Source organism: Hemicordylus capensis, chromosome 10 (assembly GCF_027244095.1).
Source record: "Hemicordylus capensis ecotype Gifberg chromosome 10, rHemCap1.1.pri, whole genome shotgun sequence".
NCBI lineage: Eukaryota > Metazoa > Chordata > Lepidosauria > Squamata > Cordylidae > Hemicordylus > Hemicordylus capensis.
In genome coordinates, this window is record NC_069666.1 from 28,344,109 (window position 1) to 28,361,618 (window position 17,510).

Genomic DNA, 17,510 nt, shown 5'->3' on the forward strand with positions numbered 1-17,510 from the left:
TTTGCAAGCTAGACTACTCCCCCTGCGTCTGACATGAAATGCAGGGGGCCTGGCTAATCTTGGCTGCCTGAGTCTGACACAGGGGACAGGGCTAGAGGGCCCGTGGCAGTGGGCTGAGGTTGTGTAGCTCTGCTCTAGGGCAAAGCTGCACAATCTCCTGCAGATGTTGCACTACATCAGCCCTGACTACTGGCCACTGTGGCTGGGGATTATGGGAGTTGTAGTTGGGTCAAAGCTGTGCAGCCCTGCTCTAGGGACAGATGGCCCCAAACAGGCACTGAAAGAAGTCACCTGTTCAGGCTCTCAATGTCTGTCTGCAGCTTCTTTTCTTAGGAACATAGGAAGCTGCCTGGTCCATCTAGCTCAGTACTGTCTACCCTAACTGGCAGCAGCTTCTCCAGGGCTGCAGGCAGGAGTCTCTCCCAGCCCTACCTGGAGATGCTGCCAGGGAGGGAACCTGGGGCCTTCTGCAGGCAAGCAGGCAGGTGCTCTTTCCAGAGCGGCCCCATCTCCAAAGGGGGATATCTGACAGTGCTCATGCATGTAGTCTCCCATTCAGATGCAAGCCAGGGCAGACTCTGCTTAGCAAAGAGGACAATTCATGCTTGCTGCCTCAAGACGTGTTCTCCTCCTCATGAGCTCCAAGGGCATCTGACTTCCTGCTCTTGGAAACAGACTGTTGGACCAGAACGATCATGCTTGGATCTAGCAATAACTGGATCCTTAAACTCAAAGATCATAAACCTGGGTGAAATGTTTTGCCAACACCCTGTAGTTATTTTGTGGGTGCTTCATACCTGTCTGTGCCTGTCTTCCTTCACCACTGGGAATAACTAACAGAGAAAACTGGTCGAAGAAGCACGGGTCACCTCAGGGGCGTAGCTAGGGGAGTGGGGGCCCGTGTTCTTTGAACCCTTTCGCTCAATTATAGCTACGCCCCTGGGTCACCTACTGTTGTGAGTCTGGGATTTGGGCTATACAGGCTTGCTGGCCAACACACGCCAGCCAGCTGGTCCAGGAGGCCAGTTGATGTTTCTTCATGTCAGCTAATGGCTGAGAATGGCTGGCCCTGAATGATTCTGATGGGAGAAGCCGGCTTCTGAGAAAGACACAGAGACCGGACTGAGATTTGGAGAGATTTTGAAACTGGGCCCCCTAGGGTGCTTCCAGAAGCTGCGGAGTGAGCTGAAGCACCCTAGGGTGCACGGTTTCCTCTGAGGCTCTGCGGTAACCTCTTGCCAGCCATTCGAAGTGCACTGCTATTTCAACACCCTCTAACGCTCAGCCTGTGTATTTGCAAAGCAACCAACTATTACAAAAACACAATAAACCTCCAGGGATCTCTCTTCCAAAGGGAGTCGGGATCCGAGGCTGTTCACGGACGTGAGAGGGAGGCATGGAACAGATCTTATGTCTCGGTTGGCTGTCTCGGTTTCCCTAACGCACATATTCCCGACCCCTGGTTGTTTGATGAAGGCCATTGTTGCTAAACTGAACTAAAGACCTCCTATGCTGGGTTCAGTAATGTCAAGCACTCTGCTAATCTGAAGTCATAGCTGTCAGCTTTGACAGCTGTTAACAGTGCAGCAGGCAGTCAAGAAATGCAGTTAAGGAGGAGCAGAGATTGGAGTTTTCCATGCACAGCAGAAAAGGGCTGCTAGACAGTGAACGCAGCAAGCTTGCAAGGATCCAGGGCAGGCGCGTGGCCACCACTGAGCACAGGAGGGGGATGAGCGCCCCTCGACTGCCACGGTCTTCCAGGGGCCGCCAGAGGCTTCTCCCCATACCTTCAGAGGGCTGCCAGTTGCTCGTCTGTCCCTACGTTCAGCACACTGTACTAGGTGCTTTGTTCACGCGCCATTGAGTTTGGTCGGGCAGCGAAAGAACTAATTTGCCCTGACCCCCAACAGCACATGATGAATCACCCAGCGCAGCGGGCAGGTAGTTGGCTCACCTGTCTTGCCACTGGTGACCACGCCCCCTGCGTATGAAGTTATATGCAGGATGTGTGGCTGGCGTGCACTAGTGCATGTGCGTGTGTACACGCACACGCATGTGCACACACAGAAAGGGGGCTGCCGGTCAAGCTCATCCTGCAAGCGCTGGTGAGCTCCCTACGCCCCGGTCCAGGGATTGAACATGAGGTATTTAGAAATACAACTGATTACCTCCTTGCAGCAATAGTGTGGAAACTCGGGGCTTCTGATGTTGGACTACAACTCCCATCACCCCCTGCCACAAGGCCATTGTAGCAGGGAATGATAGAAACTTCAGTCCAACAACATCTGAGGCCCCCCAGGTATGAGAACCCCTGCCTTAGGGTGATTTGCAGCACATTCACACACACGCGTTTTTGCAACATTAGAGACTTCGCCACATCATGGTTCTGCTGATGCCCCACCCACAATGCACCCCTTCCCGTAGCATGCTCTGGTGGTGTACCTAGTATGTTGCACTTCTGTCCGGGTGAGGGATTCGGGAGCTGGTGATATTACTCATGTTTGATGAATGGAATTTGGAAATTTATCCCTGAATTGCCGGTAACAATTGGAACTCGATGCCTGGCAAGGGTCATGGACAGACCCTTTACCCAGACCCCGTAAGGCAGCATCCAAACTAGTTAGTCATGACTGGCGGAAGTCCCATTCATGTCTGTGGGACTCATTTAGCAACTACCCCATCCCTCCAGCACAGTGCTGCTGGGCGGCTTGCAACAAAAATAGATCACAATAACAAGACAAAACAGTAAAAGCCGACAGGCAGCAGAACAGTATAGAACTGGGCTGAAATGTGGCTTCTTAATTAACACCAGTTTTAAAATGCAGCCAACAGAAACAGCAGGCACTAAAAAAGCCACTCTGGAGAGACGGGTCTCTGAATATCTTATGACTTATTCAGTGTAGATGCTACCAACTGTATTTCTCCAACAGAAGATGACTCCCAATTTAAGACAACCTCCTTAAAAGCAGGGGTTAAATACAGCGTATACATATTTACCCAAATGAAACAGGACTCTGAATTTAAGATGATTCCCCCCCCCCAATTTCTACCATTGTCGGGGGGGGAACCTAGTCTTGGATTCAGGTAAATACAGTATTAAAATTTTGCCAGTAACCGACTGTATTAAAATTTTGCCAGTAACTAACCTGACACCTTTCATCTCGGGCAATAACTGATGGAAGAGAGATTGAATCGTCTTCAAGCTTTGGCAGAGCACAACAGCATTAAGAACTAGTTTAAATGGAAATGGGCACACATGCTGGGAAAGGTAAACATGCCAAGTGTACCATTTCTCCATCCTTAACAGAAAGCAGATTTGGGAATTGATGGGCAAGGCTCATTGCATGCAGAGTCTGCGCACAAATGAGGCAGTGCCGACAAGTGCAACCTTCACAATGTGGCGTCACCAACGAACCACCAGTTCTCATGCAGCAACCACCAGTACCAGAGAAATGAAAGTCTGCACAGTATGTTCAGATCCTGCCTCCCGAGCCCTTGCAAGCATATTCCAGACTTGCATTTTAAAACGTTTACGTGTTTGTGGCTGGGTGGTCGATTTGGACATACTGCTTGCTTGACTTTCATTTCTACCTGACCAGACAGAAAAGGCTGGATCCAAAGATGTGGGGGCTCCATTCTCTCCCTCTGCTGGGCTGAATGTTAATTGTTGCAGGCATCTTCGATATCCCCCAGATGTTGAAAAGTCAAAGAGAAACCAACAGGAGTCAGTTAATGTGGTTCAAAAGCCCAAGCCCAGGCCCAGTCTTGGGAGGGATTTGCCACATGGGAGCTCCAAAGGATTTTCAACTTAAAAGTGGAGTGAAACAGACAGAGACATGGAACAGGTTCACGGGACAATCATCTGAAACAGTTTCACTAATACCTGCTCCAGTGTCCCCCTGCTAAAAATTCTGAGTCTAGAAATATTTTTTTCTTTTTAAGACTATTGCAGAAAGAACTTAGACGAGTCTTTGTTGTTAAAAGATAACAAATATAAGCAGCAAAAGCTTTTGTGGTTTAGGTGTTATGAGATCCGTTGCGGTTTTGAAAAATGAATGCCCTCTTCCAGAAAAATGCACATAATGTCAAGATGTATCAAGTGAAATCAGGGTGGGACAGGTGTATGGCTTTCTGTCTCCATCTTTCAAGAAATGATTGCTTCCACTGATGCAATGTGACTGCTAAAATAATCAGGCTCTCACTGGTAGAATCCTACTTCTAGGACTGACTATTCCACTTCGATGTGCTCCGAGGATCATTTAAAAAACCCATAGCATGAGCACAAACCATTAATTAATTAATTTAATTTAATTAATTGCATTTCTATACCATCCTGTCTGAAGGCTCTGGGTGATGTACAACCACCACCTTTGGTCCTCCTCTGCCTCTCTCATCTGTATTTTGTCCTTCCACTGAAGGAACCAAACAGGTTTGCGCTTGACTAAATAAAGAAGCAGAGATAAAGATCTCTGTGTTCATTCAGATCTGTTTCGCGATTATTACAGGAGAGATCCAGAACACAGGACCAAAGCAAGGCTAGCGATAGTTGGAGCCACCTCTGGATCGTCCTCTGCAGGGTGCATCTTCTGTCATGTTTTAAAGATTGTGGGTGACTCCTGCAAGTTACTTACTCCCTTATTTGGAAAGGAATGCGAGTGGCTTCCTGGAACACACAATGGAACTGGCTTGGAGGGACCTGAAAACTGCAGCTCCCATCACCCCCTGCCACAATGGCCTTCTGCCCTTCTTGCAGGGGGTGATGGGAGTTGTAGTCCAACAGCATCTGGGACCCAAGGTTGAGAACCCCTGGTTTAACAGATGGGCTGGCCCACTGGCAAATTTACTTGAGTCGTGGTAGTCTTGGCCTTTTGTTGGCCTTGTCACAGCCGTCTGGCTCTTTTCTAGCTTGTCTACGGCATCACTGAAGAGCGGTGCTCAGAACCCAACTCCAGCTGAGGTTTTACCAGTATTGCCCACTAATGGGCTAAGGACATCAACTGCCTCATTTCACTTCTTTCTACTTCTCTGAATGAAATATGCTGTACAAGGCATAGAGTTGAGACCTGTGTTTATTACAATTCTGTGACCAAGAGAAAAATTATACAAAACATAATACAATTAGAAAAGCAGTCTCCCTGATGATGTCCCCCTCCCACTATTTCTAAACCCATTCCCTCCCTGCTCTAGTTTGAGGAGAAAATAAAGACTCTTATAGACTCAAAAATTAGCCATCTTTGTTCCTGCTGATTTTTCAAACAAGTTACGACAAGAAGTCAGTCGTATTGTGAAGATACCATTTGGGGCATCTCGCTCTCCCATGTTCTGGGGCAGCAAACCTAAGCTTCTTGTTGTCTGCAACAGGCTTGAAAGAGAACCGTGGCCAATTCTGGCTCTCTGGTGTTGGGTGTGCCTGCAGGACCCACATTCGCCTCATTCACACACTGTATGTGTAGGTGTATGTATGACTGAAAATCCTTAGGTGTACACCTAAAATCATGATGTGTGAACCAGTCAAGGAAGTCAGTGGGACTTCAGTGCTTGACAATTGAGCTTTGAGCATTAATTCCCATAGACCATGGGCATGCTGAACTTTGTTTTAGATCCCAAAGCAGTAGATCTTAATTGGTGTGGGCACTTTTAATGTTTTACTTGATTATCATCGGTCAATAAATATATGAAAACCATCAGTCTATATAGTTCCCCAGGGGCTCAGCTCTATATATGTTTAGGGTGGGAGCATTATTGCAACGTACACAGTGGTTTTTCTTTCAGAAATCAAACCTGTGGGACAAAGTCCACCCCACAAATGCACTTTTGCCCTTTGTGCGCCCCCCCCCATTTATTTTCCAAGTACTCTGTTACTGGGTTAATGCCTCAGTCAAATTGCCAAACTGAAACACTTCCCCAGATCATTGATGTGCTGTAGTAATAAATACATAAATAATAAAGTTAGTGGTCCCCAACCTTGGGTCTCCAGATGTGGTTAGACTACAACTCCCGTCATCCCCGGCCACAGTGGCTGAAGTGAGCTGATGGGAGTTGTAGTCCAAGAACATCTGGGGACCTAAGGTTGGGGATCCCTGCTTTCAGTTTCAAGGACTTTAGAAAACCAGTGAGAATCTCTCCTAAGAGTTCCCTATAGCAGCAGGATAGCAACCAACCAACAGGGCAATCCTATGCATGTTTACTCAGAAGTATGGCCCACTGAGTACTCTGAGGCTTAGGAAGTGTGTTTAGGATTGCATTTGAAATGTATTTGCTGTGTGCAACTCAACACACTTTGACACTGCAGTCCAGTTGCCACAAAAGAAGCCAAAGAGGGATGTTTCCTTTGCATTGATTTGGCATTAATTCAGAACCACGTGATAAGGGCCCTTCAGCCAGTTATAGTGGCCTTTCATGTCCCCTGAGTCAGATGGCTAATTTTTGCACTCATGACAGTGGATTTCTGCAACCCATCAGTATGAGCCTTTCCTGCTTTTTACGTGTCAGACTCAATCTCCAGAAGGGCTTCGTCAGATCCTTTGAAACTCCCCAGAAACAATCTCCCTGCAATGCAAAGTGGTGATTCCTTTTAGGTGCACAACTTCAGGTTTTTAGCAAATGAAATTGTGTTATCCCAATACTAAACAACATAAACGCTGACAATGAACTTTAAAAAACACCAGTCCCTCTGAGACCAGGTATAGGAGATAATGTATAAAATCCCAGACTGTAGACTAGGGCTTCTGCACGCATTTGAAATAGACTTTGTGACCTTTGAGGCTGGGGATGATGGGAGTTGTAGTCAACAACATCTGGGGACCCCTGTACTATCAAAGCCCTCATCTTGCATTCCCATAAACTGCATACGGGGTCATTGGGATCTAGTGCATAAACACTCACCACATCCTCTGTAAGTGCCATAGACTCCAATCTGGCACCTATTATCCGGAGATCAATGGGGCAGACCCTCGTTGCTAGTCCTGGGGGCCCAAAGCCCTCAATTTTCCCTCCACTATTCAGAGTCCATTTAAACAATCCTCTTAATGTTTCTTTGCACAATGGTGTCTGTCTTGTGCTGCTTACCTTGTCGGAAGGAGACAGAAACCAGCCTCTCGTCGAACTCCTGGACTCCCCGGAAGTTGTCCACCATTTCCAGAGGGGCCGGGTCGTTGGGCTGGGTGCAATACAGGGCCGTTTCCAGGGCCAGCAGCTGAGAGCAGAAGACACAAGCGTTGGAGTGGCTGGAAGACACGGTTTCTTTGGGCAACTTCTTCTGTTGCCCAGAGTTTGATGCAGCTGGGGAATTTCCTCCGATTTCCACATTAACTTTGCTTGACTATCTCTTCCTGAACTGGTGGTCGCTCTCCAAAGAATAGTTAATGCACTAACAGAATTAACATACACACCATATAATTGGGGGGGGGGATGGAATTGGAGAGAAGTATATATAAAAGCAAAAGGTCGTTCACACGGCCTCACTGGGGAGGGCAGGCAGGGAGGCAGATTCCTACCTGCCTGCCTCTCCGCACACGATCACCCTTCCTTGACAGTTCTGTCACTCACCATTGTACATGAGCTGAGCTGCAGCAAGTGGCAGAGTTGGGAGCCAGAGGAGGAAGTCCTCCAGCATCCCACAATGCACCGCACCTGGGCGCTTTCCAGATTACACGCTGCAACGGACTTGCAGCGTGTCCACTAAGTGCTCGTCCATATTGCCCGTGTCTCTACACTGGTGTCGCTGCATTGTCAGAAGGGTGTCGTTCAGATTTCCCATGCCTGGATTCGAATTATAATGATGTGATTTTGCCCTATAACATTGTAAATTAGTTTCAGGAAAGTAGCTGTATTTCTCCGTTGTAGGGAGGCTTGATACGGACTTTATGTGCTGCAGCAAGTGGCAGTATGGACAGTTTTTTCTATTTCTTTAAAAAATGACTTTTTCGAAGTCTTCCTGCCTCTTCAAATGTTTAGCTTTCATGACGGGGGGGGGGGCAGTCAGTGGGAGCTGCATACAGCAGCAAGGGCGATAGTCTCCCTTCCCTTCCACCCCCACTGGAGGCCGGGGAGGCGGCAGGCGCTGCTTACGGTGGCAAGGGGGAAGACTCTCCCTTCCACCTCACGATTTTTTGCTCTTGCTGCCCCTCTCCTAACTCTCTCTGACCTCTTCTCTAAATATATATATTTTTAATTTGTATGCATGGGTTTTTGTGCAAAGGTGCAAGCCCATTCACTGATGCTTTCGGCTGCTGATCCCGAAAGCATCTCCTGTTATTTAGTCAAGGAATGGGATTTGTAGAAAAGGGCCTGTATCTCTCTTTTAGGCCTTTTAAATGAGCAGAATTTCCAAAGGGCAGCTCTCCCCTGCTTTAATCTTTTCCGTTGGCCTGCCCCTTAATAACAGTGCAGTTTCTCCTCTGTGCTCCACTCCACGCCCCCCCCCATGTCTTCAAATTGCTCGCCCTCACTGGAGGAGCACTCACCTCCCCTTCACCTGCTCCCTCCTTCTCCATCATTATATATATATATATATATATATATATATATATATATATTTATTTATTATATATATATATATATATATATATATATATATATATATATATATATATATATATTTAAATTGTCTTGCCCTAGCCTGACAATTGCACTAGCCTTAAATTGCTTATCTTTAAATTGTCTTGCGCTAGTCTGCAAGGATAAAAGGCATTGTTTTGGAACGGCACTTCGCCCTGCTGGCAGATTTGCACAAGTGCTCTGAGATTTTTTTTTTTAAGTTCCATCATGTCAGCGATCCCCCTCTTCCTCCGCAACCCCATTGGCCTGAAACTGAAGAGGAGGAGGGGCCAGTGGATGCGTTCCAGAGGTGGAATGTGGAAGCTCCCTGCCTGGAAAAACCGCTGCAGTGACGGGCAATATGGACAGGCAAAACCTTGTCACGTTGCATATAATACTGCCTGAGAATCGCTGCACTCATGGTTTCATATGGCTGCCTCATTCCATAACACTTTGCAACACTTTAAGCACTGCAAATCCCATAGCCTGGAAAACGCCCAGGAGTGTGGTGCATTGGGAGATTCCCCTGCTGCCGGGCACTCCTGCCACCTGGCTTTGTAAATGCTCAGGCTGCAGGCAGCCCAAGCATTCACACGTGCACCCCTTCTGCCCTACTGTTAGCCAGGTAAAAAACCTGGGCAGCTCTATCATGGAGCACTGGGATTGGGACTGATCCCAGTGCTTCTCATAACCGGCTCTACCCAGGTAGGTTTGCCCTAATCTGGGTAGAACCGGTCATGAGAACGACCTTCAAGAGTTCTCAAACTTGGGCCCCCAGATGTTGTTGAACTACAACTCCCATCATCCCCAGTCACCATGGCTAAAGGATGTCCAACAACATGTCCTCGGGCAGGTCAGTGTTTCCAGAATTAAACACTGGAGCAGAGGTATTTTCATGGAACACTTGCCTGTTCTTGTGAAATTTGAACGGGCTTTCGGAACACGGTCCAGAGCACACTTGGGTAGCAAGGAGGAGTGGTCAGGGATCCTTCGTAGCGGTAATATTCATCCAGCTTGTCTGGGAGCAACTCTTGGATGTTGAACCCTTGGACGGAAGTTTCCTGATCTGAAAGAGATGGGTGGTCTGTGTTTTATTGACTGTATTCTTAATGTCCCACATCTCAACTTCTTGTTCTGGGGTGAAACTTTTCTTAATTTTCCTCCTCTGTGCCTTCTCTTCCATTATTCCGAATAGAATGGCTCATCTCTGTGTTCAGAAGATGAATACCTTCAGTAGCCAGCTGCAGTTTGCTCTACAAGTTGGAACTGTTGACAGCTCTTTAGTGTGGCTGGCTTCTGAAAAAACTCACTTTGAACCCAGACAGGAGCTACGGTTTCTTCCATCGCGATGACTTGTTGGCCTTTGCTGGCTAACTGTTATCTCTGCGAGAAGGGTAGGGAGACAGTGAATTGGACCACCAGAGGGGGAGGTCTTGGGTGAAATATGGGCAGAATGTGCAGCATACTTTATCAGAAAGCTGGGTTCTCTATTTCTCCAGCGGGCAGGACTAGAACTATTGGTTTGACATTATGAGATAGAAAGTGTGCTGCTGTGCCTGTGTCCAACATCAAATGTGAATGACACTGCCTGTGTACACACATTGCATGAGTGTTTAACATGACACATGAACAGGGCTTCTGTGGGTTATCGGTTAATGTGAATAGATTATGTGGATGATTGCTTGCTTGTAAACAAATTAATGCATTCTGTCTGGGTCCTGTGTTGCAATGAAGCAGACATGAAAGCAAAATTTATGTAGCACAGCTAATAGCCAGGAATGCCACCTGCAGTTAAAACATATCTGCACTGAACTGCCCAAATCCAAATGCCCAGGTGAGACTGTTTTCAGCAGTGGAAGTTTTGTGCAGGTGGTACAGCCCTTTCTTACCTTTGTATTTCACGCTTTGGAAATGGCTGAAGATCTTTTCATAGGAAGGGTTGAATGGGCCTGTCTGTAACAAATGGAGAGGATATCTGGTCTAAGAGATAACATCTGTGTAGAGTCTGTGGCTATATCGCACCTGATCTCGGAAGCTAAACAGGGTCGACCTGGTTAGTATTTGAATGGGAGATACCTGGGAATACTGGGTGATGAGACTCTTTCTCCTTAGGGATGGGGTTGTAGCTCAGAGTCAGAGCATCTGCTTTGCATGCAGAAGGACTCCCAGGTTTCTTCCCTGGCAGCATCTCCAGGTAGGGCTGGGAAAGACTCCTGCCTGCAACCCTGGAGCGACACTGCCAGTCATTGTAGACATTATTGAGTTAGATGGATGAATGGTCTGACTCAGTATAGGGCAGCTTCCTACATTTCTAGAACCTTCAGCTCTGCAAATCATTGCTGGATGTCATCAAGGGCAGCAGAACAGAAGATCTCTGCCACTGGGCACAGAGGTGCTCTTGCATGACCCCCATTCATTTCAATGGAGCTTGTGTAGGAGATGGTCTGGGGGGGGATTGTGCCCCATGTTAATTTGCTTTTTGGGTTTTCTGCCTCAGACACCAAAATGTCTTGATTCAGCCCTGCTGTTTGATGTATGCCTTTGTTTGCTGGCAAAATACAGCTAGCCATCAATTTAATGGGCTGAGGTCATTTCATTTCAGGCACAAATAGACCTTTAGTTCTGTCCCGTTGGCTTCTCGATAACCTTGCCCTGCCCTGATCTTGCGGTGAGGGATCACCTTGGAATGACCACGCTCTAAAATACTTAATAGTCCTAATTAAAGCTTGCTCAGCTGTTAGCAGAACATCCCTGGAAGAACAAAGCAAACGTTTAAGGGACCAAGGAAGGGGAGGTTGACTTTCTTGTTGTGTCCAGGAGGGCCTGGCAGAAGCCCCCCCTGCCCCCGGGCTGTTCAATCCCATTTGGGCAGCAGTCCCCCCCCCCCCCCCGCATGGCATCTCAGAAGAAATGTCCTTGGACATTAAGCTAGAATTTGGAAGACAACGCCCGATTTGTGTGTGGACTGCTTCCCAGGATCTTGAAGGGACTTCGGGGTATGTTTGGCTGGTGTGTGAACACGCACAGGACTCTCTCCTGAAGGAGATTCGGGGTAACAGCCCTGTCTGCAAAGCCCCCCATCTTAGCTTTTTGGATGCATTACCTATCCCAGTTTTGCCCTTGGGAGACAGAGTTTCATTTTCTCCCCTGGGAAATGGTGGTGCTAGTATTTTGAAGTGTGTAAACACTTTGCTGTTGGGGACGTGTGTGTGATTAAGGACCCCCAGTTGGGAAAGTGGTCCATGGAAGTTGGAGCTTCCGTCCTCTTTCTGAGTGGTGAGAAGGGGAGCTGCTGCGGCATATGATATGCCCAGGCTCGGACTGGCCCACAGGGCAACAGGGCATATTCCCGGTGCATTTTCTACCCACATGGCACCCCTATGCCCTGGCTCCCATTCTGCTCAAAACCGGCGCCCTCCCCACACACATTCCACCGCCATCTCAGTGCCCCCACGCCAGCCCTGTATATACCTCAATCAGGATGGCCAAGACCGCCAGCCCGTCAGACTTATCCATGGCCGACGCCATGTCTGGATATCTCTCGGAGTTGTAATGCACGATGTGGAGCTGCAGAGAGGGAGCAGTGCAGCAGACAACGTTATCCCACGCTATTGGCTGAATGCGCCCCAAACTCCCCAAAGAGAAGAGGGCCTTCCCATTGCAGTGCTGCTTCGGAGGAAAACAGAGCCCAAGAAGCCATTCAAAGCCTGCGTGCATCTGGAACCCAAAATGAGCTGGCCCTGCTGGTTGTAGCGGAGAGGCTGAAAGGAAGGAGGAGGGCCAGGGCCTCTTGCTCTCGTGCCCCTTGGGTTTGTTTTCTGCACAAGCCTCAGGATGGGACGGATGCTGGTTTTGTGGTGGAGGTGGGGCGGGGTGGGGCAGTGCACTGGAAGCTCCTTGTGCACAGCCCAAACCAGCAAGAGCAGATTTGGGGCAGCAGTGTGTGTGTGTGTGTGGCGGGAATCCAATCATGGATCTGGCCCATGAATGCAATCTGCCAGAAACTTCACCTTGAAATGAGAAGGAGCTGTGCAAGAGCCTGATCCTGCAATGAGGCTTCTGCCGGAGAATTTGCTGCCTGCGCCAGGGTGAATGATGAGGTCAGGGCCTGCGGTGGTGTTGGTTTCCCTCCCTTGCACACCCAAAAGTCCTTTGTCACTGATGTGGAATTCTAAACGGCAATGCCTCTGTGCTTCCCTAGCTGAGACTTCTAATTAGGCTGAGACATGAGACAGCTTAGTGGCTATGAATGGAAGGAATTGCACCATGTAATGACAATTCACGGTGGAACCCACTGACTGGATTGTGCTGTGCTCCTGGCCGTCTCCTCCCAGCTGTTCTGGAGGGCAAACCTCAGAGCTCGTACTGTGCAAAAGCAGGGCCACCAGTTACACTTCAAGGGACTCCCCACCACCCCTCTGTCTTAGAGGGAGGGGACTGAACGGCAGCCATCCGAGCATGCTACCGCAGGGGGTTCCCAGATGATGTTGGACTACAAAGGGCAGGGCATGGGAAGAGCAGCGCGAGCAGGCAGTTGTGGGGCATCAGCAAGCAGGTCGTCATCAGCAGGCCACTCCACTTAACCACGTGCCTCTATAGTGCTTGGCCAGCCCACACAGAACAGGCTGGCAGGACAGTTGCAAGACAGGCCAATGGCCACGAATCAAGTCTGGGGAAAGGCCAGAGGGGCCTGCTGGAAAGCTTGGAGTGGGGGACGGGGCCGTGACTCCATGGCAGAGCATCTGCTTTGCATGCAGAAAGTCCCAGGATCACTTCCTGGCCACATCTCCGGGTAGGGCTGGGAGAGAGACTCCTGCCTGGTATCTTGGACAGTTGCTGCCAGTCAGTGTGGACAATACTGAGCTAGATGGGCCAAAGGTCTGACCCACTCAGTAGAAGGCAGCTTCCTATGTTCCTTTGCTTCCTAATAGGATAGCAAAGGCATTACCTGACCTTCCTGTAAGAAGTGTACTAATGCAGGGTGCTTTCCAGATTAAACCCCACAACAGTGTCACTATGGACCTGCTTCCGTACGTCCTGTGTTATGACACTGCAGTCCCTGTGCTGACAGCAAGGGCCCGTTCACACTTCTGATGCCTTACTTCAGATTTTATCTTTGCAATATAGTGCTACAACGTTGCATGTGGATCACAAAAAAGTAGATGCATTTTCCCGTTGTAGGAGTTTGAGATTCTGGGGATTGTTTTCAATATGATCCTGCCAAGCTGAAGCATTTTACCCCTGTGGTAGAGTGAAATCTGGAAAGTACCCAGCAGGGTGCTTTCCAGACTAGCTGCTCATTAGCAGCAAAATGCCTCCATTCGGGCAAGTCACATTCAGGCCGTAAACAGCAGGGGGAGCAGTTTCACAGTGACTAACAACTCAAAAACCAGCAACTTTTTCACGCCGGATATGCGACGTCCTTGCTCTATATAACAGTGATTAAATTCGCAACAAGGCATGGGAAATGTGAACGGCACCTTGCTGTCCACGTAGAGACTGCGGTGTCATGACACGGGAAGTGTGGAAGCACACTTCTGAGATTTGTCCTAACCCCGTTGTAGGGTTTAGTTTGGAAAGTGCCCAGGATTGCTATTCTGAACTAGTGTGGAGTCAGTCTGGGTCCCCTGAATCCTATTTATACAGACCCACAGAACCCCACACTCCATGGATTTGACTGCAGCAGCATTTCACTTGCAGATGCAAAATATTGAGGCAGCATTGAGGAAAAACCTCCAGCTTTCTGTCCTCTGTAAGCTAGTACCTACTAACTCCTTGCCTTCTTAAGAATGAAACTATATGCAATGAATAGATTCACCATTGTCTTACTTCAGCAGCAAAATGCTTCCCTCCAATCGTGTGTTCGGATCCTTCTGGCTTGTTCTGGTTCCCCCAGTGCAAGTGGAGCTGAGCTGCAGAGTACTGGGAAGGCAGGCTCCGAATGTGCATCATCGGAGAGAGGCTCATTTTCACTGTGGGAGAAGATGATGCTGATACACAGAGCATTTCATACTCGGAATGCGCGAGCAGATGCCCCAACCTCAGGTGATGGGGAGGCTCAGAAAATGCCTTTATAGCTTTAAAGGCAAGTGTTAAGTTTGGAAGGGCAATCTCCCTGTGGCCCTTAGTACAGCAGTTCTCAACCTTGGGTCCCCAGGCTGGACTACAATCCCCATAATCCCCTCTGGCATGATGAGAGTTGTAGTCCAACAACATCTGGGGTCCCAAGTTTGAGAATCCCTGGTCTAAAGTACTTCATAAATGCAAATTACAGTATGATGATTATTATTTGTTCTTTGATATTGAGCTCGTGGTAGCTAGCATGAATTGTCCCCCTTGCTAAGGAGGGTCTGCCTTGGTTTGCATTTGGATGGGAGACTACATGTTAGCCCTGTGAGATATTCCCCTCTGGGGATGGGGCCACAACTCAATGGAAGAACATCTGCTTTGAATGCAGAAGGTCTCAGGTTCAATCCCTGGCAGCATCTCCAGGTAGGGCTAGGAGAGAGACTCCTGCCTGGAACCTTGGAGAGCCGCTGCCGGTCAGTGTAGAGTGACAGTACTGAGCTAGATGGATCAACGGTCTGGCTCAGTATATGGCAGCTTCCTATGATAAACATAAAAAATAAAGGTCCAATTTCCATAATAATGGTCCAATGATGGTCCAGAGGAGAGCTGGTCTTGTGGTAGCAAGCATGACTTCTCCCCCTAGCTAAGCAGGTTCCACCCTGGTTGCATATGAATGGGAGACTAGAAGTGTGAACACTGCAAGATATTCCCCTCAGGGGATGGAGCCGCCACTCTGGGAAGAGCAAGAAGTTTCCAGGTTCCCTCCCTGGCAGCATCTCCAAGACAGGGCTGAGAGAGATTCTTGCCTGCAACCTCAGAGAAGCCGCTGCCAGTCTGTGAAGACAATACTGAGCGAGATGGACCAAGGGTCTGACTCAGTGTATGGCAGCTTCCTGTGTTCCTTTAGAGTTCTCACATTCCATATTAGTTCCCCTTACCCGAATGTCCATTATTGGTCAAGAGAAACTGTTCAGTGGATGACACATTGTAGCCCTGCAGTTCGATTGGCAGAAGAGTGGAATCGTATTGAAGAATATCATTGTGAAAATCTATGGGAGACTGGAAACCTCTGCCACAAAAGGGGTACTTTTGGGGCCACACTTTCTCCCCATCAGAACCTAGGAGAGAGGCGACAAAGGAATCCAGATGTTACCAGGGATGCAGGCATGTACCCTGCATCCCTCCCTCCCTCCCTCCCTCCCAGAACTTCTGAATGGCATCTTCCTCCCATGTTTATATTCGCAACAGGCCTGTGAGATCCATTAGACTGCGAGAGAACAAATGGCCCAAGCACCAAAGATGGCTGAGTGGAGATTTGAACCCGGGCCTTCCTGCAACGCCCTGCATCGGGGGTTTCCAAACTTGCGTCCCCAGATGTTGTTGGACTCAAGTTTGAGAATCCCACCTCGGGACCCAAGTCTGAGACCCCCTGGTCTGCACCGTGTGCTTAGAGTGGCAAATCCAAACGTCATTCCCCTATGCTCCAGTTTTCCTTGGGCATGATCCATTCCCATTCCTTTCCATGAGGCTTGCACAAGAGGAGGGGTTCGCCTGTGCCCTGCTGAGTCCACCCTTGCTGGATCTAGGGGAAAATCTTTGTTGGCAAGAAGCATGTTGCATGGTGAGGTTTGGGGGATCCCACCCAAGCCGAGACTTTGGGTGATCTTAATGCTTCCATGCAGTATTGCATGCAGACAGGACTCAGGACATCCTGCTTGCATTTCCTCCAGCTGAAATGGCATATTGGGTTTTAAATGGCCAGCTTGCCAGGGTGCTTTCCAGATTACACCCTGCAACGGAGTCACATTGGATCTCTGAAGTGTGCTTCCACACTTCCTGCGTTGTGACACTGCAGTCCCTACGCAGACAGCAGCATGCTGTTCTTTGTGGAGAGGAGAGCTGGTCTTGTGGTAGCAAGCATGACTTGTCCCCATAGCTAAGCAGGGTCTGCCCTGGTTGCATATGAATGGGAGACTTGATGTGTGAGCACTGCAAGATATTCCCCTCAGGGCATGGAGCCGCTCTGGGAAGAGCAGAAGGTTTCAAGTTCCCTCCCTGGCAGCATCTCCAAGATAGGGCTGAGAGAGATTCCTGCCTGCAACCTTGGAGAAGCCGCTGCCAGTCTGTGAAGACAATACTGAGCTAGATAGACCAATGGTCTGACTCAGTATATGGCAGTTTCCTATGTTCCTATGTTCACATTTCCTTGTTTCGAATTTAATCACTGTGATAAAGAGCTAGAATGTCATCTATCCAGTGTAAAGAAGTTGCTGTTTTTTTGGGTTGTTCGTTTCCGCAAGACTGCTGCTCCCCCTGCTGTTTACATTTCGTATGTGACTTGCCTGAACAGAGGCATTTTGCTGCTGTTGAGCAGTTAGGCTGGAAAGCACCCAGGCAGCATCTTGGTCAAATGCAGCATTAGGCGGCAGCCCTGTGGGCAGTCACACACCTCTCCCCATCTGCTCATCTCTCCCCAAACAGATCTTGCCCTCTGTCTTTTCTTCCCCCCATTTGTGAGCTGTGCCACTATTCTGCCTCCCTGCCAGCTCCAGCACAATGTACAACAATGCCAAAGAGAAAGCTATGTGCATCTGTAGCAGCAGAAACAACAGTGTCTTGTGTTACCTTAAAGACTTGCAGATTTGTTGTAGCACACACATTCATGGACTATAGCCTATTTCCAGATAGATAGAGGTTCCCAACTTTGGGTCCCCAGATCTTGTTGGACTACAACTCCCATCATCCCTAGCCACACTGGCCAGATGGTATTGTGGCCCAGTAGATGAGCTGGCCTGATAGACCTCTGTGCATTCATGGCTGTTCTGAGAGCCAGCCTGCCCCGCCCCCCTTCTCCTCTTGAGAAACCATTAGGAAGTCTGACCTTGATTAGAACTCCAGCCTGG

General features: G+C 48.7%; 2 protein-coding genes across 4 annotated transcripts in view; one reads left to right on the top strand and one right to left on the bottom strand.

Annotated features, from left to right (window-relative positions):
* Positions 1–17,510, top strand: part of USP3 (ubiquitin specific peptidase 3) — a 92,514-nt gene that overhangs the window by 14,551 nt on the left and 60,453 nt on the right. The window lies entirely within an intron of this gene.
* Positions 1–17,510, bottom strand: part of CA12 (carbonic anhydrase 12) — a 33,915-nt gene that overhangs the window by 5,366 nt on the left and 11,039 nt on the right. The window contains exons 3-9 of one of the 3 annotated variants that reach the window (XM_053272840.1): positions 15,546–15,725; positions 14,368–14,510; positions 12,010–12,105; positions 10,428–10,491; positions 9,447–9,604; positions 7,069–7,195; positions 50–3,677 (exon numbers count right to left, since the gene is read on the bottom strand). In XM_053272840.1, coding sequence (XP_053128815.1) covers positions 3,661–3,677; positions 7,069–7,195; positions 9,447–9,604; positions 10,428–10,491; positions 12,010–12,105; positions 14,368–14,510; positions 15,546–15,725 — 785 coding nt within the window. In that variant the 3' untranslated portion in view covers positions 50–3,660. Of the gene's footprint in view, positions 1–49; positions 3,678–6,107; positions 6,550–7,068; positions 7,196–9,446; positions 9,605–10,427; positions 10,492–12,009; positions 12,106–14,367; positions 14,511–15,545; positions 15,726–17,510 lie in introns of those variants that run through there. The other 2 variants (XM_053272839.1, XM_053272837.1) reach the window with 2 other exon arrangements.